Source organism: Dendronephthya gigantea, unplaced genomic scaffold (genome assembly GCF_004324835.1).
Source record: "Dendronephthya gigantea isolate DGI-Jeju-01 unplaced genomic scaffold, DenGig_1.0 000035F, whole genome shotgun sequence".
In the NCBI taxonomy this organism is placed as follows: Eukaryota; Metazoa; Cnidaria; class Anthozoa; order Malacalcyonacea; family Nephtheidae; genus Dendronephthya; species Dendronephthya gigantea.
In genome coordinates this window covers 1,207,112-1,233,484 of record NW_021163045.1, presented here as the reverse complement: position 1 = coordinate 1,233,484, position 26,373 = coordinate 1,207,112, and the positions used below count along the sequence as shown (strand labels likewise).

Below are 26,373 nucleotides of genomic sequence, written 5' to 3'. Positions count from 1 at the left end.
CCTCCACGAAATTTTGCATTTTAATCTGTCTGTCTTGAACACGCTAGTCGATACGTCTTGTTCAAATTTGGCTGTATTGTACAGGAAACATGGAAGGCAGTTCTTGTGTATGAGAAGCTAAAAGGGTTTTAAACGTTGAGGTAAGTTCAACCTTTTTGTGTCATGCAAGCGAACGACGTACGTGCTTTAAAAGCATAGAAAATGAAAGTGAGCACAAAGGTTACAAGCTGGCTTCAAGCAACCGGTATCTTGCTTTCCTATAACTTTTATTATTTGCATTCTTGTCATATCAAACGCGTATTTTCACCTGAGTGATTCTAAAAAGTGTTTAGATAATGTTTAGCACTTTGGATGAATATGTAAACACGTTCACAGGTGTAAAGAGCGAGTGTTCATTTTATACTGTAGATAGCGAATTATTCATGTTTCTCAGCATGGCTTTTTACCCTGCCAAATTTGATAGATTGCAGTGAATATTGTACATTCATCGAGGATAGTAAAAACTTCAAGGAATAAAGCTGGGAAAATGCGCAAGGGAGAAGTTACAAATTTAAAAACTCTTGTTACAAATTCCGAATTTCAACTGCTGTACTTTAATTGTTAATAATTAATAAACCATATAGAATTTTTTCGTCTCAGTTGTAATTTCCTGAACTTGGTTCGAGTGATTTTGTTTATGGGAAAGTGAAAACTTCAATGCTCTTTATGTTGTACGTATGTGTGACAAATTATACAGAGCAATTATAGTCTGAAGTCTGAACAATGCCTTAATCTTATCAACTGTAAAATGTGTTTTTCAACATATGTACGTTACCACTGTGTATCGAACTGTAAGTCTGTATTGTGATGTTGATTTAAAATCAATATTTACAATATTTAATGTTCAATCAATTGAACTTTCCTTCTACCATCTAGGATACAATTTGTCAACAAAGTACCATGAATATTCATTGTATGGTATTTTGTGGATCATATGATCATGAAGAATGCTTTCATTGCAAACTTCATTGAACTGCATTTTTCCAAAGCTGATAAAGACGTCAAGCTATGATAAATGAAAATACAAATTGTAATCTTGTTTATACATTGGAAGATGATATTTCAGGACAGGTTCTCAAGTCTAAAGGTAAGAGGCTGGTTTGCATTAATTATTAATGTTCTGTCATGGTTGATCGTAACTGGGTGGGTTAATTGGCTGATGAATAGACCAGTTGGTTTTGATTTTTCTACTGTCTAGTTGATTGAATAGTTAATCACTTAAATCCGGTAGTCCAGTTTGTGTGACATATTGTCATACAGTCCATTTGATTTTAATGCAATCATTTGGGTAGTTACTATGGTCAGTGACTTGATCTATAGTTGGTCTACCATCAGTTAGATAACTCCATTGGTTGGTCAATCAGAGATTCAAAGTAGAGCAATCAATTTAGGCAATATTCTTCTATTATATCAAGTGGTATTGTTTTCAAATTTATTCAGATGATGAAGAGACTAACTCTGGGTCGTCTTCTGTTGCTTTGTGGATCAAGTCGTTGAAGGAGAACAATGGTTCTTTTGACAACACAAACCAAGATTACCATGGTTATTCTGGTAAAAAAACTGATTCAAGTCTTCTTGTATTCACATGAGAAAAATGTCTGGAGAAGATTAATTAAAAGAATGGTTTTGCATTTTTCTTCTCAAAGGTTCATCAAGTGACCAAGATGACTTGCAGCTTGGTGAAGAGGCAAATGATGTTAGACGAAGATACAAATCTCCTACTTTAGGGTTTGTGTATTATTTTTAAAGGAACATGAGTTGCATGACTTTGAGTTGGGTTCAGATTTGACCACTACTGCTGCAGTGCTGCTAGCATTGGGGGAACAGGAACCAATCAAATGCATAATCTATCATATTGACCAATCACGGGCACAATAGATCAGCCAGAGGAAGAAACTTGGACCAATCACATGCGATAACTCTATCAGATTGGTCGACCAATCACAAGTGTAGGAGATCAGCAAGTGGTAGGGGTTATGGTAGTGGAAATCTGAACCTCGCTATTCAAGAAAACTGGCGAAAACCTTTCTTCCTTGCAATATTCGGTGTTTTGATTATTCCGTTCCAAAACATCGCCTAGCAGACGTGTAGAGTTTAATCCTCTCTACATGTGTGTTATCTAATTGCATTCACAATATTTATAGCATTACGAAATTAAACGAAGTCGGATTATATCAGAGGGATTATCTCTAATTCGGATTTTTGCTAAATTTACTCTTAGATTAGAAGCTGTTAGTGTTATTTTTCTCAACGTTCTTTCATGATAAACACACAAATACGCAAAGCTTAGTACATAAAACTTGTTTCTGTTATATCTATTAACGCATTTAGGGTACTCGTTAGATTTATCTTTGCGTCATTTTCGTCAATCATAATCATAAACGAAACTTCAATATCTGTTTGTGAAAATCGTAATTTTCGTTCAATTTTTCTTTCCAAAATATCGTCAGTTTTTTCACGATACTCTTGTAATGAAGAAACAGTCAACACTTCGAAAACACCAGCCAATTGTTATGACGTTGTAAACAAAAACTGCTTGATAATTAACATGTTTTAAATGAAATGTTTTTTTTCAGTCGAGACAGCGACTCTGACAGCAATCACAACAAGTGGTTTTCCAGGTCGTGTAAAAAAGCGTTTCTAACCAACCGATTATCGTATGATAGATCACTGGATAGTGATACTTCAGGATTCTCCTCTGTTACAAGGTATGTACCATCAATAGACTTCAGTTCTCTTTCATAGTTTTGCATAGAGTTCATCAGACATCGCTTGATTGCACCGGCGTATAATTTCAGCTCCAAGAAGTTCTTTTAACTCAGTTTAGTTTCTTCAGATAGTCGCGTTTATTAATTACGCCTGAGCGTTAGCTCATTAAGAACAGATATAAAAATAAACGACAAAGCACATTTAATAAACTCCGAGTTTTATATTTGAGCAACGCGACAGAAAACAAACGCAGTGATATTAAATTCATGCCAAACATTTGTTTTATCAAAACTCATCTCTGCTCTTTTTTCTCCAAGTGTTTCTAGCCTTTTAACGGCGAGAGAAAGCGACCCAGAAGATGTCCTGAGAGGAGCTGGTTTTCGAGGTCCTACCGTTCTTGATAAGATCCCAGATAGGTTTATTAATAGTGGAACTGTTTGTGACGGAGTTGACTCAGAACAATTTCTGTACAGCGTACAAGACGATCCCGACAGCGCCATGCCTGTAGTGAGTTTATAGGTTTCGTTCAAAGTTATAGCATTGACTGTTGTTGTATTTTTAATAAATATCGAAAAGGCATTATTCAAAAATTTCATCCATGCAGTATACGTCTGTTTACAAGGTAGTGTTAAGGTAGTGTTACTGTATTATACAAATGGAATGCTCGTGAGAATCCATTTAGGTTTTTCATGAAATGATACAGACAAGATTATGACTAAGTTGTATGGACCAGTTTTCAGTTCACGGACTGAAATGTCTGTTGTTGTTCAACTATTGTTACTCAACCATCTTTTTGTTCCTAGAATTCAGAAATACCCCCATGGGTGATGGCGAGATTTGATGAAATTCCAAGAAAATTTTGGAACCAGAAAGACGACTCCTTAGAATCCACCGAAAATGTTGGGTTGGGTCCACCTCTTATTAACGAACCCCCACCAGACGAAACAAGCGAAGACGCCCCTTCACGTTATCCCAAATCTTTCCCTTCAAAATTTGGCACGTATCTTGAACCCGTGACAGAGGAAGCCGAACTCTCATCCCAAGGTAGTTTCACGTTAAGTCCACTGAAAACTGCAAGTTTTGAGAGCTCGCGTTCTACTCTGAAAGCCAACAGTCAGGATGACCAAGAGAGCTTACAGAAAATACCATCCTTGTGTGATCTCTGGGGAACAACCGAAGACGATGGGGGAATAAGTTTTGAAGCAATGCGCAGTGAAGACCATGGAATATGCTCGGATAATGACGGGGACGAATTACCCGAGGTTCATTTACCTGAAGAGAATAAGATCCAGGAAACCATCCTAGGTTCGTTAGGGATCTATTTTATGACATCTATCATTTAGAGATTTAGAGGTGTCTACTAATATAAGTGAAGTCATTTAATTCTGAGTGGTGTTTTCATATCAGAGAGCATCTAATATTGTAACGTGAATGACGTAATTAACGATGTGTTTTGAACCTTGTAGGTTCTAATGAAGACTGGATCGACAAGAATCGAAATAACACTTCTGTTAGTCCATGGAGTTCAGTGCCTGTAATTGCTGATATCCAGGGTACAACAGCTGACGTTACTCCACCTATCGTTAGCGGTCCGTGGTCAGATGATTCATCGATCCCGGCTCTGTCATTTTATTTCAGTGAAAACGATGCACCTGCTTCGGAAAATCTTCGCGATTCGTCGCCAGATCCACTGGTTAAACAGGTTAAACAGGTTACAGGCAAATGCGAATCATCAAATGTCAACGATGAAAGTATCACTACTGGAAATCAGTCTTGTTTAACCATCCCAACAGTAACGGTTTCTGAACCCGTTGAAAAAACCCGAAAAATATCGACAGTCATTGCACCAGATATTGACAAATTACTACCGCCAAGCGACAAGGAGGGAAATACTCGAGTTAAAAGGGGGAAGAAAACGGAGGTTTCCTCTGCTAGAAGACAGCCGAAAGTTACTCAGTTTAATTTGTATAATTCTCAGAAATGGGCCTCAGTTAAAAACGTGTTACAACCCCAGATGCAATTTACTAGCGACAAGAATTGTAAAGCCATGCGAAGTGTTTCAATACGCGGCCGCAAAGCATCTGACAGCAAGGTGACGTTATCTGTAAGCCGATGTAAGGAAAGACAAGTCATGGTGCTTTGTAACAAAGATTTTCAACAAGTTCCGTGTTTCATCGATTTAGATGTTGAAACAAGAAAAACACGTTCAAAAACTAGTAAAGCAAGTTCGACGCCAGCCTCTAGAGGTTTAGAAACCAGTGAAACTGGTTGTCGCAAGCGGTCAGAAACACTTAAACGACAAGAAAGAGTTTCAACAACCCTACCAGCTCAACAAACCAACGAAGGACAGGAATATTCAGGAGAAGAAAGCGATGATTCTAAAACCAAGTATGGTGCTCGTTTGAATAATGGCATGAATATTGAGGTGAGTTGGGAATACGAGATTCATTGCCATTTCCTAAATTAGAGAGACCTGGAACTTGTGTGAAGACTGAGGAGGTACATTTATCGACGTCCGGAATCTACTAACATTCAAGTGTTTTTTTAACAGGAGGAACTTGATGGTCTACAAAATTCACTGAAAGGTGTAAAAATGTACAAGGCTGGAATTCATTTAATGCAATTGGCGTCTTCTGTGGAGACTGTCATGTGCTCTGAAAAACGACCTAAACGGTTTGTACCATGCAGTTACACGCTAAATGAGTGAGCAGGTTTTACGAGTACTACTGGTTATAGTTCTGGGGACTAGTTCTGGATTCTAGTTGTATAAAAGACTAGTTAACTTTTAACTACAGTTAAGGGCAAAATTGGTGTATTTCTGAGTTTACTAGGATTTAACTATGCGAAATTTAGTTGAAGAGTTTTATTCAACCGGGTCCCTGTCTGTTTGAAACTATTCTTCCCTAGAGAACCAAGGATTATCAACTATAATTCATATGATTTTTTGTTTTTGATAGATTGCAAGACCGTTCAAGCGAACGTCTACTCGACTCCATTCAAAAGGAGTTGAAACATTTGGAAGAATATATTTTACGATTTCAAAAACAATTGAAGGGAATTGTAAGTGAGATATTCAATGAGGAATCATACTGGATTTTTAAAACTAGCTGTGGATTCTAATCAGAAATTTTATTGAACAGAAAAAGGAAAGTGACAAGGACGAAAAAAGAGAAGAATCTCGTCGTCGGGAAAGCGACTTCTCGGATATTGTGAGTGATAGAAGCATTTTCATATTGATGTATACTTCATTCCCGGATTCTTAATTTTTCAATTTTTGCTCTGAGAATCGTTGCCTCTGAAGAAGATGCAATCAACGTTTTGCAAATCTTTTCATTCGTAGACGCGTCAGCTGCTTCACGAGCAACTCAAGTTGTTCAACTCCATTTCGAGCGCAGCAGTTTCCCCGTCATCCACGCCAAGTGAGTCACGTGATGGAAGTCTGTGCTCGGAAACCCCGGATGTATTACGTCACACTGACGTCATGAAACTTAGAAGAGAAATGCAACAATTACGACAGGACAGCCAAGATCAGAGTGCAACGGTGAGCAGCTCTTTTAGATATATTTTAGTGGCTTGATTGTCGTTCAAAATTGTTATTGCTGATAGGAAAACGAGTAATTTGAAAGAATTCTCCCATAAGCTTTCATTATATCCTGCTTTGTCTAACGCCAGACTATTTTACTCGTAGTGGCAACCTATTGCTGGTAGTATTAAATGCTGGTAGTAAAAACTTGCAGTGTCTCTTTGATTGGAAACCCGATTCACTGACGCAATGTTTTCTCGTGTTTTTTAGATGAAAGAGGAGATTTTGGGCGAGGTGAGAGCTGAAATTAGACAGTGTTTCAAAGAATTTTTTGAGACTAAATCCTAATGAAATTCGGTGAGAAAATATCATATCAAATTTACCAAAATATAATTATTTATGTCAATGAAATATTTAAAATGTACAGATTATTAATTGCACAAATTATGACAATAAATATATAAATATTTTGACCTGCATGAAATGTGATGGTATTTTTAAATTTCAATTGGCGATCATATACATTGAAATATATTAATCAAACATGCTTCAAAACTACACAGAATGGACTATAGTTTAGTGTTCAGTATTAATACTAGATAAATAATCGTTTTGTAACAACAAATACAGATTTTTACCAAGAGAATGCTTTAAATTAAACTGTTGGATCTGATTTGAGTTCGGACAATGGTATCTATTACGAAGGTTCATGATATCATTTAACGTCAACAAAGACACGTTTTTCTGACAGGAATTCATACAAGGTATGACTTTTTATTACAACAACAAATACAAAATATCCCAACACATAACTTTATGGTCTTTTAGAATATTTACATGCAGTACAAATAATAGTATTTCACTTTATAACAATTTATGTTCTGCCTTGATCTTGTCATTCAGGAAATTTCCCAAGGCAAAGACGGCGATAAAGTTCTTCACAAGTAAACTGTGAACAACGATGCAATTTCTTTATGTAGATTTGTATAACTTTTTTGTTCTTATAGTTCAAAGATATTTCTTGGACGGTAAATGGCAAAAATTTTCCTCAGGTATGTAAATAATTTTAAGCTATAATACAATTTTTATATCTATTTAATTATAAAAATTTGCAAGAGTAGGAACTAAGATTGTCATTGTCCATCGTCACGAGGCGTAGTTCTGAATAAAGTATTTGACTTTTTCCGTAAATCTCGCCTGTGCAGAAAAGTTTAAAGTTAAGATGGTAACCATGAAAGTACATTAAGTCTATCATGTACGCTTTCTAAAGAACGGGAACTACTCTTTTTCGTTTAAAAAGAGCAATGCTCTTTTTCGTTAGTTCGGAGAAATAAAATGCAAGGTGGCCGGACTGTGAGTGTTAGCGCTATTTTATATCGTTTGATTTAGGCAATGATGTAGTAATTCCACACATATCTCAGAGGTCTGTAAAACACGAGAGAGATTCATCCAGCTCACCTGACTGTTTCTATACTGGTCAGCAGCTTCTGTGTTTAATGCATCATCAAAATCTAGTAAATCCTGTCAGATAATATTTGTTTGAAGTGATTACCTTTCATTTCTCAAAGACTAACCATATTTCAATAGTTTTTATCACTATAGCTGGTTGTATTAACTTACTGTGAATAGAGAATTGATTCCCCAAATTAGATCCTGAAAAGACATAAAAATCTTCCTCAGTGAAAACTGAAGAATATATTCCAACATTAGTGAATCATACTCTAGAATACCTTTAGCTTCCTTGTAGGAGCCCAACCTGATCCATCTATTGTGTGTTCTCTTAACAAACTAAAAGAAAGAAGTTGTTTTATATTTATAACAAAGCAGTCCATGATAATGTAGTTGTGAACATTGGATCAATTAAAGTTAACAATAATCCCCACTGTACAAAACACACTGGATAGGAATCTACCTTAAGCATATTTGACCTCGTTCATTTATATTTGGGTGCCATATTCGTGTTGAACAGCTGGCTAGTGGTGGCTTTAAATATTGAAAAAGAATTTGGATGAAATTAACTATAGTAGTAGTTGCACTAAAGTTGATACACCAACAGTTCAACATCTATGGCAGTATGGCAAACAGAAAAAGTATTAGTTATCATGTCATCAAATGTTTCTGCTTGAAAGAACATGACTTACTTTTATGTTATACTCATCTGGAACACTGATGTGAAAGTGGAATGTCCCACCTGACCAGAATCCCTCCTCTACGAAAATGTTTGATCAATTTAGGGAATTAAGGCACTAATTTTGTGCAATATGGTTATTAACCTACAGCATGGTATAAATCTTATATACCTGGTTTAATTGTCAAATCAAATTCTTTTAAAATATCATGATCTTTAAAATCTACTTGACAGGTATCTAGATTATAAAGCAGAATAAAGGTAATAGTCCCAATTGAGCCATCCAACATTATTTTGAACTATCTCAATTACTTTGGGTTATGTGGTTAACCAGACATAATATAGTGCATGTCACACTTGAAACTATAAAGAATGTTTTTTTTTCTTAAGCTTAAGGGAGGGCCTTAAACTTATCCAGAATTGAGCTCATTTTTTCTGCTGGTTGGTAGGGTGTCTATTATTGCATTCACAAAAGAAGCATCTTTGTTGTATGAAAACAAGATGTGTGTGGAAACAGACCTGGTAAATTTTCCATCATTTCTGGCACCTCTGAAATACAAACCACAAACACTTGTTTAACAAATCCTAAATATGTTGATTTCATTTGTTAACGGGACAACAGATGATAAACAACGTGAGAAAGTTAACAATTAACAATGTTCTTAGTATTATTGAGAGTTTTAAAGCTGAATTATGTTATCCTTTATTTACTTGCCATTATTATTGCATATAAAACTATTAGATAGACAGGGTTAACTTAATATTTTTTTGCCTTCTGCCAGTGACAACGGATATGAAAAACAACATATGTTCGTAATGTTCCATTGACGAGTGGGTACCTTTTGTCAACAAAATATCTCGTACGGAGCGAAGTTTTGATGTCTTCTCCTTTTTCTTATCTTTTTCTTCGCGTATCTTCTTTGATAATGTGATCATGGTTAAACTTTTTACCCAAACATCAAATCTTTTATAAACAGGAAATAATTTTTTTCGATAACACACTCTGTTCTTTTGCCATATTTTTGTTTATGTTTGGAGATGAGCCTGCGCTCTCTAATCAATACATTTTTGTCCCCCCCTGTTTACATTCCAATTCCTAATAATCCAGGGGGAGAGAACTTTACCCGCGAAATCTCGGGAGAAGTGCCGATGAACCGTGTCCATTCATTTTCTAAAAACATGTGGAAAATAGCAATTTTGGCAAAAAAGAAATATATATAAAGTGACTTTTGGAAGAATTTTTTACTGTTGTATACTATTTTTGATATTAAAAGGTGCGGTTTAACTATAACAATGTGTTTTATGAGAAGTCTTTATAAATGACGTCATCTTTCACTCCCAAATGTTTATTTTTTTATTGTAGCAATAAAAATTGAGTGTTCCAAACTTATTAATTCATTATGCTGCATTCAGTTGAATCATCTCGCAAAAATAACGTAGTTATTGGTAGTTTCTTAGTGAATGTTTAAAAGTTAAATGGTATTTGAATGGTGACAGTTATGTGTCTGATTGATTTGATCTGGGTGGATTGTGGCTAGGTAGATTAACAAGAGATGCTTGCTCATTTGATGTAGAACCAATTAAACTGTAGTTCTTTGTCAAGTGAAATTATTTGCTCTTAGTTTTTGAATGAAATATTGGAGTTAAATATAGGTAATAAGATCTCCATTTGTACCTACGGTGTAGCTCAAATCATTCTTGGACTTATTTCTTGTGGGTATTTAGTTGTAGCTTTCATTTGGTCTCAACTGTTTCTGAAATAGCTGCTACCTCATTCATTCATTCATTGAATTGTGTGTAGGATAGCTTTCAAACTGACAAGATAAATATTCAGCTAAATATTCTGTTGAAACACCAAATATTTGTTGTTTAGGAATCATTAATTTTTTTTAATCATGAATGATGAAGATGGAATAAGAGATGACTTGAAAGGGAACCCTTTTGTGGCTCTCTTTCCTTCCATGTCTCAAGCAATGCAATATGCCACACAACTTAACAGTATTGACATGACACAAGAGACATTGAGAGGTTCTCAGGATGGAAGCAAAGATGATACAGGGATGGAACAGGAGAAAGATGATAATGATGAAGAGGCATTTGATACAAAAAGAATTGTTAATAATTTGTTGCAGAGAATATTTTTAGTATCTTTTCAAGAATGTAAGTTGTTTATTGTGTGTTTTAAAGGGGTATCCTTAGCAAGGAATTCTGATTAGAGAGGTGTGTCTGTTAGAGTAGTGTTTTTATTGGAGAAATGTTTGTCATAGAATGGTGTCATGTATTAAAGAATGAACTAAAGAATGTAGGTACCTGGTTATGAAAGATGTGCCTAAATATTAAAGACATATGGAGTATCAAATGTGGTATAACAACTGCCTAAAATAGACAAAACACTTCTTGACGTTTTGACCTGAGGGCCTTCATTTAGAGAGTTAGTAATGCTGAGTTGTTTGAAGACACTGCCATGCTGCTCCATGGTTATATTGGAACATATGGAGTATTATTACATTCTTTAAACTATGTATATTGCAATAATGTGGCAGTTAAACACTTTGCACTGTCTTAGGTAATGCTAAAGATTATGGTTGTATGTGCACTTGTAGATCAGGAAGAGGATGGTTTGGATAGAGAATTTGGTGGAATACCGACCTCATATGTGTACCTCCCGGCCACAGAATCAGACCCTGAAAGTCAATTTCTTAACTGGGTTGATATGGATGAGGTGAGTGTTAGCAAAATATATTCAACTATCAATAGGTCTGCCTGAGAGTGGTCTGTGATGGAGGAAATTTTCAGTGTTAACCTTTGATACAGGAATACAGCATGTGGTTAAACCAATCAAATTTTTGTGAATAGTAATGTATAGCAGCACGTCCTTGTTGGCATGATCCAATATTCTTTAAACTCTCAATCGCGCACGCGCTGATTCAACCAACGAATTAAGCGCGTGCGATTTTCTTTTTAATTAAGCGCGTGCTTTAATTAGCGCGATTGATTGCGTCGCAATTGTGTAACGTCGATTAACACGTCACAATACTAATTAGACTAATTAACATAGTCACAATCACCGCATGTGCTCATTTGGTGAAGATTTTTAAAGTTGGAGGGTTCTTGAACCAAGCAAAAACACTTTTATTATCGTGCGAGAGTTTAAATGAGATTTTGCCATAGAAATAATATCTATTATTTCTATGGATTTGGCTCATCAGAAAGCAATATAAAGCTAACTCTCTTACAACTTGACCTGCTGGAGGGGTGCCGTTGTTTTATCGACGGACTCGGATATACAATACAAGTGGTCATATATAAGTGGTCGGATATAAAATACAAGTGGTCTTTCTAAAAATTGATGATTTTAGTTATATAGCTATAGACGTAACCTTTATAAAGGGTGGAAAGTTTAGAATTTATTGAAACGTTTTCACAGGTTCTTCTGAAAAGGTTAATGATGGAGAAACCAGGCGATAATGTTCTGGAAGCTGTCGGCTGCAAAGACACTCCAAAATTTTTGTTGGATTCCAACCCAGCGGAGAAGAGAATGATCCATTACTTGCTGGGATGTTACCACAGGAAGTTACAAGAAGATAAGAAATGGAAGGTTGGTTATCTTCTGTGTGAAAAGTGGTACCAGCAGTGGTACCAGCCAAGATCTGTGCTGTTAAGATCTCATAGATCAACTTATTTATTATTCTGTTTCGCAGGATAAATACGATCTGCTTGCCTATTACCTAAAGCAATGTGAAGAACTGATCGTCTCTTACACGCGGTGAGCTCTATCAATTTGACTAAAACAATAACAACTACCACCACCAGAAGTTTGATAAGGTTTCTTCTCTTGATGATACAAACCATTCTTGTTGTTCTTTTCAGAATGTGTCTTTCGCAACCGGAGCTTTTTCCTAACAAGAACCCTCATCATGACTTTTCTGAGTTACTCTTAACCATGTCCCAAGGTATGTTGGAAATGATGTGCGTTTAACATGCTTCGTGAGGAGCTAATTCCCGGTTGCATTTCTTTCTTCGTAAAATAGATGAGGAATTCAAGGGGTTGTGGAATCTTGTCTTGAAAGATCCACTGTCAAGCGATGAAATGGTAGGAAATTGACTATATGTTAACATAACATGGTTAGTGCATGTGGAAAATGGAAAAGACCTAATCTTTGCAGGGTTTACCCAAAGAATTGAATTGTTGTTTTCACATTGAGTGGAATGAAGAGGACAAATGTTGTGGCCAAGAAATTGATGATTAGTGTTTTGAATTAGGTCGTTATGTTCTCGCCTGTTGTCAACCGTGTGTCTGAGAAGATCAAGACAACTGAAATGGTTTTGATGCAACCTGACGCCGCTCCAATATTGAACGTTCTTCATATGTTTTCACAGAATAAAGACATAGCACAGGTACACTGTCTGTGGTTAAATCAGGATCTATAGAGAATACTGAGAGTTTTGATGGGATAATTACGAGTATAAGAGTATAGCACAGTGTCTTATGGACATTCCTCATATGGGAATTCTTTTGAGCACACGCAAGAGTTAATGTCGATTTTTATAAACACCCTCGCTTGCAAAGTCTCGTCAACTCTCTTAGAAAGTTTCGTATTTCTAGGTTCTTGTGAAGTCTTCATTATGGCTGCCATCCAGTCCAGTCACGATTGGAGCCTTTTCTGGGTTGTATGGTCTCCCAGTCATGGGAGCAAGCTATGAGCAAACCACCATCTTGGGGCGGTTTTTAGGCCTTTCTAGTGTTTCTAGGAACCCACAGAACTCAGAGGTAAGTATTCTTATGGTCAAATTATAAACAGGCAAATTCAACGAGAGGGAATTGATTGTGTTTCGTGTCTTGATATCTAGGGATTCTTCCTGAAGCCGTCAAGACAAAGTCAGAGTGAAATGGAAGCCATTACTGCTAGTCTACGACAGTATATTAAGTTCAATTGTGATCAAATGACTCAGGTATAGGAATGTGAGGGTGATGATACTCATGGAGACGTCTTGTTTAAAGTCATAACGGAATATGTCCATATATATTATAGATTTGCAAGAATTTACTTAAAATGTCACCGGCCACAAAACATGCCCTTCTTCATTGGATCGCCTCTTGTTTGCATTCAAATGATAATAGAAGGAAGGTAGGCTGTCATACAAATACTCTCAACCTGATTTCAATTTTTCAGTTTACATATTCTCTCGAGTTTCAAGTCATATATTGCTCAGTACGAACCCTCCTTCCCAATTTCAGATGAGCAGTAATCAAGCAACCTTGGCTAGTAATGGATTCTTTTTAAACTTGGGTAACATCCTCCTTGCACTCTGTCAACCATTTCTGGATCCACACTCTTCGAAACTAACAAAAATTGATCCACGTTATTGTATCGCTATGGTAACGGTGGACACGATGGCGCAAGAGGAAACCACGGTTCATTTGCGTGGATTACAAGCTGAGACCAAACTCTGTGTTCGTGAATCTGAAGGTAGCAATATCATTCAAGCAGTAACGACTGCTCTCTAATACAAAAGCTGACTGGACGTTACGCCAGTACTAAAATTCTTATGATGTAAACTCAGGGCACCCTTCGCTATCGTCGACAGTCGATTAAGATTGAAATGTACAACTCTGTTACGTTCTGCCTCGCCTGCATTCCCCCGCATTTTAAGCTAGGCTTTGTTTTGTTTTATTTTAGAGGTTGATTCACAAACGAGTCCAGCATTTGGTTTCACAACTGAATTATTTTTCATCACGCATCGCTGTCTTCAATTGGGTAGGTTAAATTCAGAGAAACCTCGATCTTCCAGCTTCAATTTTTATCGTCAATTGAGACTAACCGTATAGAAACTGCATGTGCTACAAAACCCAGACAATGCGTGTGATTTCATTCTGTGCAGGTTTACAAGTGACTTGTGATTACTATGAGAAACTCATGAAAGAATTAAATAAGGTTTGTTTTGAAAGAAAGGACCTGGCTATTTGATACTTATCCGTTGATTTCTTGCAGTGCTGTTAGTATAAAGAAAGTTATGTCGTGCAACGTATAAAATCTTTCAAATTCTTTCAGATTCAAGATGTTTACAATGCATCACGTCGTCAGGTCGTAGACCACGATATTACGGAGAGAATTCGAGAGGAGTTTGAAAAAGGAATTGCAACGCAGCTTTCTTTGAAGGTAAACGAGTTTCATTCTGTAGTAACACTGGATCAATAAGAGATGATCCTTACCGAACCTCTAGGAAGAACAGTTTAGAACTGATAGAGCTATCCAGTATAAATAAAGTTAGTTTAATTTAGGTTTCCTCCTGTAGTAACACTGGATCAATAAGAGATGATCCTTACTGGACCTCTAGGTGGAACAGTTTAAAACTGATAGAGCTATCCAGTATAAATAAAGTTAGTTTGGTTTAGGTTTCCTCCTGTAGTAACACTGGATCAATAAGAGATGATCCTTACTGGACCTCTAGGAACAACAGTTTAGAACTGATAGAGTTTTTGGGTAAAGAACGTTAGTTGAATTTTTTCCTATAGTAACACGACTAAATCATAAACAGATTATCCACACTGATTAATTTCGAGTTATTAAATAACGAATATTTTTCATGAAATAGTGTCATCTACTTATGCCCTCTTTGGTCGAAACAGCTCTAAAGTTTTATATTGCAACGGCTTCTTGGTTAGTCCAGATTCTTATAGCTCAGGAGGATCTTGATAACATGTCTATTGGTAATCCCTCGTTAGCCACGCAACACGAGGTTAGTTAAGAAACCAGGACACGGTGTGTATCTGTTGAATTCATGGAATCAAATCTTGGAATTCCAGATTCTCGTTTCAAAGTCGGATTTACAACATCCGATTGTATATCATTTAATATTGTGTCACTTTCTTAGACTGCCGTAGGTTTTCAATATATTCCAGAATTTGTTGTGGAGAATATGGTCGATTTTATTATATTTTTACGGTAAGCAACTGCCGTCTTGCAAGTTGGAAATTGAGAGGTTGCAAGAGCCAAAAACCAAGGCTCATCCAATGACTTTAACTCTCCGTATTCCTGATCTCGTTGCAAGTTATGTATTTTCTGTACACATGTATTTCTAGTCATTTTAACGAAGCTACTTTGGAAACAGGCGGTGAAGATTTAAAGTATTTGCTTGATTTCTGTGCTATTTTTATCAGGTATATAGCTTTGCCTTCCCTTATTGACTCGATTTGAATACAAACTAACTGAGAAACCTTGAACAGAGGAAATATACGATGATGGAGAAAAATTAATGTCCATTCATCAGTACATCGAACCGTTTCTTTTCTCGTTTAAACAATAAGTACTGCACTTCTAAGTTAACATTTCATATAACCAACTCAGCAAACCCCGTGCTATCAAGAATCCACATTTGAGAGCGAAGATAACAGACGCACTGGAAGCCTTACTACCGGTTAGAAAGCAAGAATTAGCGTCGATGGATGGAAATATTATAGCCACGGTAAAGTCCTTGTAGTGCATGTACTGTCTTAAATTCGCTCACAATTGAAATCAATCACTCGAGTCTCAAAATCCTGGTTCATTTTCTATAGCATTACAGACAACAAGTGTTTCAGACAAGTGAACTAGCAGCTAACCATCTTGGTCCTGCTTTACTCTCGATATTCTGTGATATTGAGAAAGGGGATTATTTTGAACAGAAATTTGGTTAGTATACATTCACCATGTGCCTGTATGTTTACACTGTAGGTTTTATTGGCTCGAGTACTTCATGGTCATTCGCTGTCTCGTATTTCTACTTCAAGGTTATCGCCATCATATGTACTCCGTGTTGGAATTTATCTGGGATATTCCTCAGTACAAAAAAAGCATTGTGGATTTCAGCAAAGAGGTGAATATTTCTGAAAAAAATAGTGTTGTGCAGTCCAACTTCGCAAACCAAAGGCTGAAGAGCGAAACTCTGGCTTGCTAAGTTTAGTTCGGTTTAGTCCTGAACTCAGTTCAGCACTGTTCAATCCATCAGAATACACTAAGGGCAACTCAGCCGGCGCCCTAATTCACCTGAGTTCATGTCTATTGTTATTTTACTATCTGTCTAGGCGGATGAAATTGATCATGATAGTTCAGGCGAGCCGCCAATATTTCTTCGTTTCATCAATCTTCTTGTCAACGATGCGACTTTCTTGCTAGACGAAGCTTTGTCGGTGCGTTTTGATGCATTTTCTGTCTAGCTTTTGCCAAGTATAATCTATTGAACAGCTAAAAACGTTCATGTGTATTCTGATCTCAGTATCTCAGTGCAGTCAAGACACTACAAGACGAACGCGACAAAGGAGATTGGGAAAAACTCGAATCACCCAATGCCAAAAAGGAAGTAAGTTTACTAAAGGTTCATTATATGCATTTTGCATACAACTTCGTGTCATTGAGTGACTGGATGCTATGGCTAGATAATACTTTACAACTGTTGTATTTTCTCTCGTAATTCCCCTTGATTTCTCAGGCGAAATGCGCTCGCGAAAAGAACATGGACCAAACGAAAGCAGCCGACATTTGTTATTATTTCATTGTAGTTCTTTGAATTGAATGTTTCATATTTTTTTTCATTTTGAATTTGAATATTTTATTGTACTTCATAGAAGGAACGTGAGCTTGAAAGCTCTAAAGCAATGGCTCGTTGGCACAATATTTTAGCCAACGAAACTGTAAAAACCCTCTCCTATCTCACGGTGGAAATCAAAAGGTATGCAGTATATATGCTCGTGTTTATTTCAAATGGCCATACAACTCGCATTAGACTCCTATTCTAAGTTAATGAGGTTGTACTAAATATTATCTCGTGGGTTATTGAGCTCACTCGTCAGGTAGTCTCATCGCGGAACATTTTCGAGAAAGGCTGGAAAAATCCTCAAGTTCATATCCATAAAACATTTGACAGAAAGTTGACCTTGCTGACCTCATTAAATCTTCAATATTCGTTTGCAATTTGACACTTTGAATTAATTTAACGAGTCACTGGTTCCTTTATTTGCGCATGCGTGTGATAACAAAAGCGTTTATCCAAGTGTCCCGTAATCCGTAGGACGTGGTTTGTTGTATAAATATTGAACGTCGGCTTCACAACAACAACAAACTCTGGTTTTCCTTCATACCACGTATAAATCTTTCGCCTTTTACTAAAGATTTCCGTGGAGGAGAACAACAGAATGAGTCTATAGACTAATTTTTCGTCACCCTGCCTAACGGCGGGGTATTTAACAAAAAAAGCAAATAAACTCGTAGAAAAAGTTTGACCGGTACTAAACGAGCGTCTGTTGAATACTACGAGGTTTGTTTTTCGTCTAGCCCATTCCGAAGCTCCGCCATGGTTGCAAGAATTGCTGGAATGTTAAATTATTTTCTTGTACGTCTGGTCGCTAAGAACCAAATGAAAGCATTCAAGGTATATGATTCCTGGCTTTAAATTAAACTGATGTTTCCAGAAACGTCTTCACTTTTGATTCGTTCCTTCAAAACACCAGGAAAATTCTTGTCGTTTTGACGTTCTCTTCTTGTTGAAGGTTAAAAATTTCGACGAACTTCACTTCAAACCACAACAGCTTGTGTTTGACATCGCGTCAATCTACTTGAACCTTGCCAAGGGTGATGTGGATGAAGTATTTTGCAAAGCAGTCGGTGCAGATGATCGCTCTTATTCGAAATCTCTGTTTCACGAGGCTGAACGAGTGTTAAGGTGAGGCATTTAGCTTCAACTATGAAGCAGAATTTAAGTAGGGTTTGTATTGGTCCTTGCAATCGTTGTTAAAAGATTACGCCATCTTGGACAAACAAAGTGTTAGAATGAAACTACTCGATAATTTTTCTCCGATTTCCTTCAGACAAATCCGGACAGACGTTAAAATAATTGAGAACTGGCATTCTCTTGGTGAAAAAATACACGGCCTAGTGGAAGCACAGCAAGAAATTGATGATTATCTTCCGGAGGTTGGTTTTTGTTCTCTTTTTGGGACGCCAGGAGGAAACCTATGCTAAACTAGACTAAATAGCTCTATTTACTTCAGGTCTTGTCCTGTATCGATTCTGTGTTATTACAGAAGAAATCTAAACTGAAAAGGTCCATCTCTTGTTTATCCAGTGTTACTACAGGAGACCTAAATCATAAACTGGCCTCTTTACTTCTAAACCAGTAATGATCGTTAACTCTTTCGTTTTTCTCAGGCACCAGAAGAATTCTTGGATGCGATCATGTTCTCCATGATGACAGATCCCGTGAGGTTACCCTCTGGGAATATCGTGGACAAAGCTGTCATTATGAGACATATTCTCAGGTATAAAACAAATTACCTTTAAAAACGTTCTGTAGTCATTGTGAGAATCTCATAATATCAAAGTGGAGATCTCTTCGCTGATTTTCGTATGTTTCATTGCATCATCTTCAGTGACCCAATGGATCCATTCAACAGAGCCCCTTTAACAGTGGATATGCTCGAACCAGTTCCCGAACTGAAAGAAAGGATTCAACAATGGCTGCAGGAAACAAAGAGGAAAAAAGGCAAGCATGATAACGAGGACACGTAGACTTAGTTTCACGTGAATGAGCATGCAGATAGCACTCTGTCTTAGTGGAATAGCACGCGCTTCCAGGCGGGGAAAGCGTGTTTGCAATGAGATATCAATTCCACTCTTGAATTAGTGCGTTGCCAAAGAAAACTGCTCTTAGGAGAATAAGTAGAAAGGCCTGTGTCCCAGGCCTTAACGATGTGATGATTGGATCAAATTGCTTACCAAGTATATGATAAGGTCATGTGTTTGTTTTCCTTTGAAACAAGCGTTGGTCATGATTAAGCATGATTTGCTATCTCTAATCCTCATTGCAATTCTACACGTCTTTGCATTCATTTCATACTATAGCCAGAGCATGTGGTAGTAATTCAAACATGTTTCATCATGCACCTGGTTGCTCTGAGCAAACTTTAGGCAAAACTAAAGAATGACCATACTTATACTTTGGAAGCACATAAAGATTAGCGCAAATAATCGGTTATTGTATCAGCAAATATTGCTTGATACTAATTTACTATTGCAGGTTGATAACGTGATATAAAAATACATGTAGTTCTCCTTTCATTGAGAACATAACCTATGAGATGAATTCCTGCTTTCCATTATTTCGCAGGCTCAGCCTCGCCCCAGAGCCCTGTGTGTATACCTTGCATAACTCACATACTTCGTCATATATTTATAGTAACGTTACACAATCCAATATTCTCCCACAGAGCGGCAATTACTCAGCCTGTCTGGCCACTATAACTTTCAAGAGTTTTATTTACATGGGTTTACAAACAGAAACAATTACTTATCAAGGGGGGAGGGGAGGGGCAGCCAAACTGTCTGAAAAAGGCGTACAATCACTTATACAAAAGATTTCTAATACTATATTTTATAATTCAGCTAGCATTTTAGTTCTCTTTAGGTAGCCAGACTGGCATGCCATAGCAAACAAGGATCGATACTTAATAAACAAACGAGAGTCCGTTGTGTACATAAATAACCCCGCATAGCGACGAGTTAATCCCTCTTCGTCGCTGATTCAGTCTGCGAATATAGTCTATCTTTGAGGATTGTCTGTTCTTCAAAAACAAACTATTGTATGAAGAATATTAATTTTGAGTTGAAGTGGGCAACAGTAGTGCGGTCAATTTTCATATTTGCCCTAGTTTGCGAACTCGTGACAGTTAGTTTGATTCGGCATTAGGAACAGACAATATATCATACATGAAATATTGTATCGCTTGTGGGTATCTACTCTCATACTTGAATAATTGTAACTACAATCACTGAATGCCCTGATAAATCTCTTGCTAACCTCTGGAATATTAAACACCTTGTATGCTTATACATACAAGCAGTTTTAGGCTTTGTTTTGACAAACAGAAGGAATTTTATTTACCATAGTCACATCAAATCATGTTTGAACAAGCTTACGATGATTATTGGCTTAAACATCGTTTGTCAATAGTGAGCATTCAGCGTTATACATCTAGTCTGCGAGAAACCAGTTTCTCTCGGAACAGATTATTTTGCTTTTAACGCTTGTAATTGCTTTCAACTGCGTTGAAATCTATGGCCAGCCTGAGATGGAAAGACAGGCGTCGTAGGGGATGGAAATCTCGTAAGGCATTGAGCTTGGTGCCGAACGCTAGGCAAAGAACCACGTCCAACGTATTTTCAATGTTTGACAAAAAACAAATCTGCGAACTCAGTGAAGTATTCAACTTCATCGATCAAGATTGTGATGGATTTATAGACAAGGATGATCTATTTGAAACACTGCTCGCGTTTGGAGAAGATGAAAGAACAGAGGAAGATTTGGAACATATGATCAGGGAAGCGCCATCGTATATCAATCTCACTCTCATATAAATTGAACGGGACAGGACCCGGACGAGATTTTTGAAAGTGCGTCCGTTGTTTGATGCAGAGGGGACTGGTCGGATTCATGTGGAAACGTTGAGGAAACTTCTTACAGAAACTGGAGACAAGTAAGCATTTTTCATTTCATATTTTTCCGTTGAACAGCATGCGCAAACACTGCTTGGTATTCTCCATTTGTTCATGCGAGATCTCGCTTTTTCGCACGTTTAAACAAATGGAACATGGTGTCAAATGTAAAGACTTAGAGGTCGACGATTTGCCAATCTGAAATCGTTCTGTCTCGCAGAGACAATATCTGTGTGCTAGTATGCTGTGTTTGAATTTCTTTTGTGCGATATGATGTCATGTTGTTTCTGTTTAACTTGTTTTGTTGTGTTGAGAACAGACTGAATAGATCATTTGATCATTCATTCCATTGATCCGGCATTCGTGCGTGACTCGATGCTTCTTCCCTGTATTAAACGGCGTAAGTTTAGCAAACGAACAATATATACATATATATGTGATAGTCTCCTGCACTAGGGTAGCACAGTTAATCCATGCATATATAATCTGGTGAAATCTCTGGTCAGTTTTTGAACATGTCTAATAGTACCTATCTATCCGGCAATCTCCATCAGAACCCTGGTAATTATCAATGCCCTCATTAAACTGATTATCATAGGTTTACAGAAGACGAGATGACCTCGATGCTACAGAATGCGAAACTGGATGCTGATGGTTATTTTGATTACGTGGATTTTATCAAGGTTATCAAATTTGGAACAGCCGAATGATTGATGATGAAACAACACCAGGGGCACTATTAGCCTATCTAGCAGCCAACACTGACGCTTGGCCGTGTGATTGAAGTCATAATTGCGATCTAATCATGTAGCCAATCTTGTCTCCAAAACAAGAATGCCTAACTACCACACATTTCTTATAAACTACGAACAGTTGTGACCGAAACTCTCCAATGCATAGAAGCAAAGCGCGCGTTAGTTGATCAGGTTTTATGATCTAACACCATACAGATCGACTGGCATACATGATACATCACTATCACACACTGATGTCTGATGTATCACAGAATAATCTATGGTTGATGTAAGAATGTTGCAAATTTTGCTATCAATATCAGCTTGACAGAGTCACAGAGAGCGATACGTTCATTGATATTCGGATTACATTACATCCCAAGATAGGTGTAGAGACATGACATTACTGTTCGAAACCTACTGTAGATTTTAATATCGTATATTTATCCAATTGACCTAATTTAATTAATGAAATGAAACTCCTATTTTATTTATATCATTTAAAACTATGTCCTACAGAGCATGCATTTACAGAAATGGTAATTCCGTAAGCAGTAGATGTATATTAAATCGATTTCGGCTTTTTTTCGTGTAACAGATATCGTCTTTTTTGTTCAAAAATTGCTAACGTTTCATGAAACAAGTGTTCATCAGCACAGAGTTGCGCAGCCGACGGTATGTGGAAAAGTTTTTTGGTTATCCTTACTCGACGTAACCGTCAACGTGCAGCTGCTGGACAGTATTTCGTCGCAGAACATCAAAGAACAATGATAATTTCCATATAAGGAATGGTGCGTGATACAGGCGTAGGTGTGGTGTTGTGTTGACCACAGACTCAACTGTCTTACCAGACGTATTGCAACCATCAAGCGTCGTTTACAAACCCTAACATCACATCACAAAGCTCTCAGCGATGGCAAGCAAACGCACAGGCAAGAAGGTTACGAAAAAGCGCGGACAGCGAGCGACGTCGAACATTTTCGCGATGTTTGACCAGGCTCAAATCCAGGAGTTCAAGGAAGCGTTCAACATGATCGACCAAAATCGAGACGGTTTCATAGACGCTGAAGATCTCAAAGACATGTTTGCGTCGCTTGGAAAAGAGCCGGATGACAAGCTAGTGGACAGCATGATGGGGGAAGCGCCTGGTCCAATGAATTTCACAATGTTTTTGACTTTATTTGGAGAGAAGTTGAACGGTACGGACCCCGAAGATGTTATACGAAACGCTTTTGGTTGCTTTGACGAAGAAGGAGATGGGAAATTGCACGAAGATCGTTTAAAACGATTACTTATGACTATGGGAGACAGGTTAGTTATGAAAATTTCATGTTATATTGCTAAGATATTAAACAAATTTAGTTTCGTTATGCACTGTTACACTGCAGATATTGTGGCTAGAGACGAAAGTAATGTACCTATTTTCAACCCGTATTCATTTTGAACAACTTCAGTTCATCGACGGGGTTTCCAGAACTGGAATGCAAAGGATATAATGACAGTTCTATGCAGTGCTAACATATTTTAGATCGTATTCATCAATCCTGGCAAAATCAATAAAACCAAATAACATTCCAATGTTGACATTGACGCACACTTTGGCCTAATTTGCAACATAATCGAACACATACGCAAATCAGTTTTATTATAATCTACAAATCGCGGGTGATAAATAGCCTTTTGTATGCATTTTGGTTTTTATATACATAACCCCTCTGTTGTTCTTTCCCTATGTGGTTATCTGGGCAAAAAATCTGAACAGAAGTAATCAAAATGATGAACAGAATTTCTGTTGCATCGCTTAGGCTCGATCCGGCATACTTGGATAACGGGTATCATATTACCTAACGTGATCCACTTCACTGTACTTTGAAAGTTTCTGCTGCTTGTAGTTCGTTATGTTGAAAAGCAACGTGAATTTGCATAGTTTTGAGTTGCCTTCTCAGCAGACTCCTGTGATGATCTGCATTGTTTAAAATGGTTAGCCAGTCTGCTCTAACCTTTAACTGGCTTGTCAAAGCTTTGACAGAAACAGGAGGAATGCACTGAGAATTTTTTCAGCTGTGTTTATTAATATGGCATGTGGGGTTTAATTAAATGGTTTTATTTGTATAAACCAGTAGGAAATTTGACATGGCTATTTTTGGGCATTATTTGAATAGAATTATCACAGATTTGGGGATACTGACCTCTGTAATCTCAGTGCTGATGGGAAAAAAATGGGCCACAATTGTCCTAAAATTCTCCTTAATTGGTTTGCATTTATGTTCATTATCAATTGGGTTTGTTTTAAGACGGTCAATATAAAGCAATTGTTAGTACCTTCTGAAATATGAACTGTCTCAATGAATCAATATTTATGTTTGGTAAATTCTAATAAGCTGCTGATGAAATGCACTTGTGGCAATCTTCTGTGAAAATATTTGTTAAATTGTGTGGCTTGGCATAACTGTACTGGATTGTTCTTTGTTTCTTTTAGGATGAGTTATGAAGAAGTTGAAATGATGTACCGTGGAGCGCCAATTGACTCAAGAGGAAACTTCGACTATATTGCTTTCACAAAAGTGCTAAAACATGGTACAAAGGATGAATAAATACGGACTAGCACACATTTTGTAAAAGAACCAAATATAGTAATATAAATCAATTGCTAATATATTTCAATATGACTTTTTCTTATTTTTCCACTGGCTGTTTTGTATAGCATTAGACCACTTTAGCATATTCTTCGGCAAATATTCTAAGAGCAATTGGCTTTGTAAAATTTCCTATAAATAATGTTATACATTGCGAACATTGTTCTAGTGCTCTTACATAGGTGTGTAGTATATTTTTGAGTGAAAATACATTTCTTTGCATGTGTGTGGTATTTGTGTTTGTGGACTTGTCTGAAGATAGTACCATAGTAGTTTCATCACTGTTCATAGTTGACAACCATCAACCAGTCTGGTCATTCTCACAGTCCGCGTGTCACTAGCTAAGTCACAAACAAGAAATAACTTAGGGATGTGGGATGTAGGGGCACTCATAGTAGTCGGTTATGGGTGAATTTACTTTGTGACATCTCACCCTGTTGCAACCACCTAAGATGACCGTCCACTTTACATGTAACATAGTCCATGGAAAGAGAACTTGGCATTGGTTAGTTCCAAAAAATATAATTTATAAAATATATTATGCCAGTGGTATCAAATTGATAATTTTCTTAAAATTTATTTTTAATTAATTTTATAATTATGCGGATTGCATAAATTATCAGTATAAACAAGATGGAGCCAAATTTTGACTGGCCATGGCATTACAAGTTTCCTCCATTTTTCACGTAAGTTTTGAACATTTTATACAATGAAATAGTATTTATTTTACAAGGACCATAAACCTTGCATATATCTTCTCTCTTTCATAGAATCCAACAAAATTCAGACACAAAAGCTCGTCAATTAGACCTGTGGTGTAATCTGGTATTGACATATTATAAACACAAAAAGTTGTATGTTTTCGATGTAAATGAAGCTCAGAATAGTCCGTTGTTTTTTAATAAAGAGATAAATAGTATCCTTTTTGCATGTTTTTTAATATTAGTGTGCATCACTGCACAGTTTTGTAGAACTTGCATTTATAAATTATTATAATATAAGTTGTTACTTGTTGTACAAATAGTACATATTCGTAGTGTGGTGCACCAATGTGTTCTTTATGAGTCCAAACCAGTCAAAACTGTACCAGTCTGATGTCAGTTCACATTGGCATGTTTCCTAGTTCTGTATTTTTCCCAAAAATGCAAGGCTATGACAAAAATAGACGGTTATCTGGACCACCATATAGATCTGACCAGTCTATGATGGTGTAATTAATTATGATGGTGTATGTAACTTAGTATAAACATGTAAGATGTTGATTGAATTTGGTGCATTCGAAATTTAACTTAATCAACTGATCAGGGAAATTACCAATTGAAGGAATAAACTTGGTCTTAGAAACTCTTCGGAAAAGAGGTTAGATTGATCCGATACCTATGATTTTAATTGTGCTAATATGGTCTTTTTTCAAACTACCTTGTTCTAATATGGTCTTTTTTCAAGCTGGCTTTTAAACAAGCTACCGTTCTGATTTCTGTTGATCCTGTTCTCTTAGAACCAAACTTATATACATATGCCTTTCATATTGATATACTGTACATTAGATTGATCCCTGAATTATTTTCCAGGTAATTTAGAATGGCAAGACAAGAAGGCTGAGAGAGGTTATATTATGTGGAGGAAGCCAGAAGAATGGGGATCACTTATATATCAGTGGGTATGAACAGAATTATCACAAGGCTACCTGAGCTACCAGGATTCCATTACCCACTTTTGAATTTGAACTTCCAGATAAAGGATAATGCAATGACTGGAACAGTCTGTACCTTATTTGAACTACAACATGGAGATGATACAAAAAATCAAGGTAAGAATTGCTGTAATTTGCACACAGTAATCTAGGAGCTTTATCTTCTTATGAACAGTACTTTAAGTTGAAAAATTCATGGCCTTTCCATCTTTTTTAATAGAATTTCATGATATTGATATGTGGATGTTAAAAAGAGCACTGCAAACGCTTGAGGTAAAAAATAAAGCTCAGATTTTTGAAGGACCAACGCCTGGTGATGACAGTGGCTTGGGAGTGAAATTCTTCTCCTGATTTCTCATTTCAAATGTGAGTAATTTCAACTTTGTAGAGAACTAATGAATAATCAAATGAGGTACATATGAATTGGTCTATATATTTATGATA

The 26,373-nt window shown here is 36.8% G+C and overlaps 5 protein-coding genes, 1 non-coding gene and 1 pseudogene across 10 annotated transcripts; 6 read left to right on the top strand and 1 right to left on the bottom strand.

Moving 5' to 3' along the window:
* Positions 1 to 24: 24 nt before the first annotated feature.
* On the top strand, positions 25 to 6,836 carry LOC114525783. The gene is made up of 13 exons (XM_028547206.1): positions 25 to 140; positions 916 to 1,126; positions 1,480 to 1,590; positions 1,686 to 1,767; positions 2,616 to 2,747; positions 3,066 to 3,255; positions 3,552 to 4,053; positions 4,215 to 5,173; positions 5,300 to 5,421; positions 5,706 to 5,808; positions 5,889 to 5,957; positions 6,089 to 6,289; positions 6,542 to 6,836. Exons 2-13 carry the CDS (start codon positions 1,048 to 1,050, stop codon positions 6,617 to 6,619), a joined length of 2,628 nt encoding a protein of 875 aa, XP_028403007.1. The 5' UTR covers positions 25 to 140; positions 916 to 1,047; the 3' UTR covers positions 6,620 to 6,836.
* Positions 6,837 to 7,021: 185 nt separating this feature from the next.
* On the bottom strand, positions 7,022 to 9,418 carry LOC114525719 (NEDD8-conjugating enzyme UBE2F-like). Of its 2 annotated transcripts, none has more exons than XM_028547136.1 (9): positions 9,239 to 9,418; positions 8,919 to 8,984; positions 8,572 to 8,637; positions 8,413 to 8,480; positions 8,184 to 8,254; positions 8,002 to 8,059; positions 7,892 to 7,924; positions 7,730 to 7,792; positions 7,022 to 7,468 (listed from the first exon to the last, which is right to left on the bottom strand). In XM_028547136.1, the coding sequence occupies exons 1-9, from the start codon at positions 9,333 to 9,335 to the stop codon at positions 7,418 to 7,420; spliced, it is 573 nt and encodes a 190-aa protein (XP_028402937.1). In that variant the 5' UTR covers positions 9,336 to 9,418; the 3' UTR covers positions 7,022 to 7,417. The 2 variants fall into 2 exon arrangements, with proteins under 2 accessions (XP_028402937.1, XP_028402938.1); XM_028547137.1 differs by having other exon boundaries at positions 8,919 to 8,948.
* A 113-nt stretch (positions 9,419 to 9,531) lies between these two features.
* Positions 9,532 to 19,511, top strand: LOC114525755 (ubiquitin conjugation factor E4 A-like). Of its 4 annotated transcripts, none has more exons than XM_028547177.1 (29): positions 9,532 to 9,673; positions 10,273 to 10,559; positions 11,003 to 11,121; positions 11,827 to 11,997; positions 12,101 to 12,165; positions 12,270 to 12,352; positions 12,431 to 12,492; positions 12,663 to 12,797; positions 13,006 to 13,170; positions 13,251 to 13,352; positions 13,433 to 13,528; positions 13,639 to 13,870; positions 14,081 to 14,158; positions 14,283 to 14,335; positions 14,453 to 14,560; positions 14,997 to 15,140; positions 15,276 to 15,346; positions 15,484 to 15,561; positions 15,749 to 15,866; positions 15,958 to 16,072; positions 16,171 to 16,256; positions 16,465 to 16,569; positions 16,656 to 16,739; positions 17,005 to 17,108; positions 17,711 to 17,807; positions 17,926 to 18,098; positions 18,244 to 18,349; positions 18,584 to 18,693; positions 18,805 to 19,511. In XM_028547177.1, exons 2-29 carry the CDS (start codon positions 10,295 to 10,297, stop codon positions 18,941 to 18,943), a joined length of 3,264 nt encoding a protein of 1,087 aa, XP_028402978.1. In that variant the 5' UTR covers positions 9,532 to 9,673; positions 10,273 to 10,294; the 3' UTR covers positions 18,944 to 19,511. The 4 variants fall into 4 exon arrangements, with proteins under 4 accessions (XP_028402978.1, XP_028402975.1, XP_028402977.1 ...); XM_028547174.1 differs by having other exon boundaries at positions 14,078 to 14,158; XM_028547176.1 differs by lacking the exon at positions 9,532 to 9,673 and adding an exon at positions 9,785 to 10,052 and having other exon boundaries at positions 14,078 to 14,158.
* LOC114525843 lies at positions 17,496 to 17,618 on the top strand. The gene has a single exon (XR_003687270.1). It is a non-coding gene; the product is annotated as a U5 spliceosomal RNA (small nuclear RNA).
* Positions 19,512 to 20,310: 799 nt separating the features above from the next.
* On the top strand, positions 20,311 to 22,131 carry LOC114525605 (annotated as a pseudogene).
* A 260-nt stretch (positions 22,132 to 22,391) lies between these two features.
* On the top strand, positions 22,392 to 24,466 carry LOC114525748 (myosin regulatory light polypeptide 9-like). The gene is made up of 2 exons (XM_028547167.1): positions 22,392 to 22,911; positions 24,080 to 24,466. Exons 1-2 carry the CDS (start codon positions 22,514 to 22,516, stop codon positions 24,192 to 24,194), a joined length of 513 nt encoding a protein of 170 aa, XP_028402968.1. The 5' UTR covers positions 22,392 to 22,513; the 3' UTR covers positions 24,195 to 24,466.
* Positions 24,467 to 24,852: 386 nt separating this feature from the next.
* LOC114525794 (vacuolar protein-sorting-associated protein 25-like) lies at positions 24,853 to 26,295 on the top strand. The gene is made up of 6 exons (XM_028547220.1): positions 24,853 to 24,922; positions 25,007 to 25,152; positions 25,542 to 25,595; positions 25,808 to 25,896; positions 25,971 to 26,046; positions 26,150 to 26,295. Exons 1-6 carry the CDS (start codon positions 24,870 to 24,872, stop codon positions 26,278 to 26,280), a joined length of 549 nt encoding a protein of 182 aa, XP_028403021.1. The 5' UTR covers positions 24,853 to 24,869; the 3' UTR covers positions 26,281 to 26,295.
* Positions 26,296 to 26,373: the final 78 nt, after the last annotated feature.

What these genes read in the sequence shown, in the direction of transcription:
- LOC114525719 (XM_028547136.1), bottom strand. Translation starts at nt 9,335, where the DNA reads ATGATCACATTATCAAAGAAGATACGCGAAGAAAAAGATAAGAAAAAG. An exon ending in AATGATGGAAAATTTACCAG is followed by an intron (nt 8,638 to 8,918) that starts GTCTGTTTCCAC and finishes TTTATAATCTAG; the next exon opens with ATACCTGTCAAGTAGATTTT. An exon ending in GAATCAATTCTCTATTCACA is followed by an intron (nt 7,793 to 7,891) that starts GTAAGTTAATAC and finishes ATTATCTGACAG; the next exon opens with GATTTACTAGATTTTGATGA.
- LOC114525794 (XM_028547220.1), top strand. Translation starts at nt 24,870, where the DNA reads ATGGAGCCAAATTTTGACTGGCCATGGCATTACAAGTTTCCTCCATTT. An exon ending in TTTTAATAAAGAGATAAATA is followed by an intron (nt 25,153 to 25,541) that starts GTATCCTTTTTG and finishes TCAACTGATCAG; the next exon opens with GGAAATTACCAATTGAAGGA. An exon ending in AGAAACTCTTCGGAAAAGAG is followed by an intron (nt 25,596 to 25,807) that starts GTTAGATTGATC and finishes ATTATTTTCCAG; the next exon opens with GTAATTTAGAATGGCAAGAC.
- LOC114525783 (XM_028547206.1), top strand. Translation starts at nt 1,048, where the DNA reads ATGATAAATGAAAATACAAATTGTAATCTTGTTTATACATTGGAAGAT. An exon ending in GGATTCTCCTCTGTTACAAG is followed by an intron (nt 2,748 to 3,065) that starts GTATGTACCATC and finishes TTTTTCTCCAAG; the next exon opens with TGTTTCTAGCCTTTTAACGG. An exon ending in CCGACAGCGCCATGCCTGTA is followed by an intron (nt 3,256 to 3,551) that starts GTGAGTTTATAG and finishes TTTTGTTCCTAG; the next exon opens with AATTCAGAAATACCCCCATG.
- LOC114525748 (XM_028547167.1), top strand. Translation starts at nt 22,514, where the DNA reads ATGGCAAGCAAACGCACAGGCAAGAAGGTTACGAAAAAGCGCGGACAG. An exon ending in CTTATGACTATGGGAGACAG is followed by an intron (nt 22,912 to 24,079) that starts GTTAGTTATGAA and finishes TGTTTCTTTTAG; the next exon opens with GATGAGTTATGAAGAAGTTG.
- LOC114525755 (XM_028547174.1), top strand. Translation starts at nt 10,295, where the DNA reads ATGAATGATGAAGATGGAATAAGAGATGACTTGAAAGGGAACCCTTTT. An exon ending in ATTGTGATCAAATGACTCAG is followed by an intron (nt 13,353 to 13,432) that starts GTATAGGAATGT and finishes TATATATTATAG; the next exon opens with ATTTGCAAGAATTTACTTAA. An exon ending in ATTATGAGACATATTCTCAG is followed by an intron (nt 18,694 to 18,804) that starts GTATAAAACAAA and finishes CATCATCTTCAG; the next exon opens with TGACCCAATGGATCCATTCA.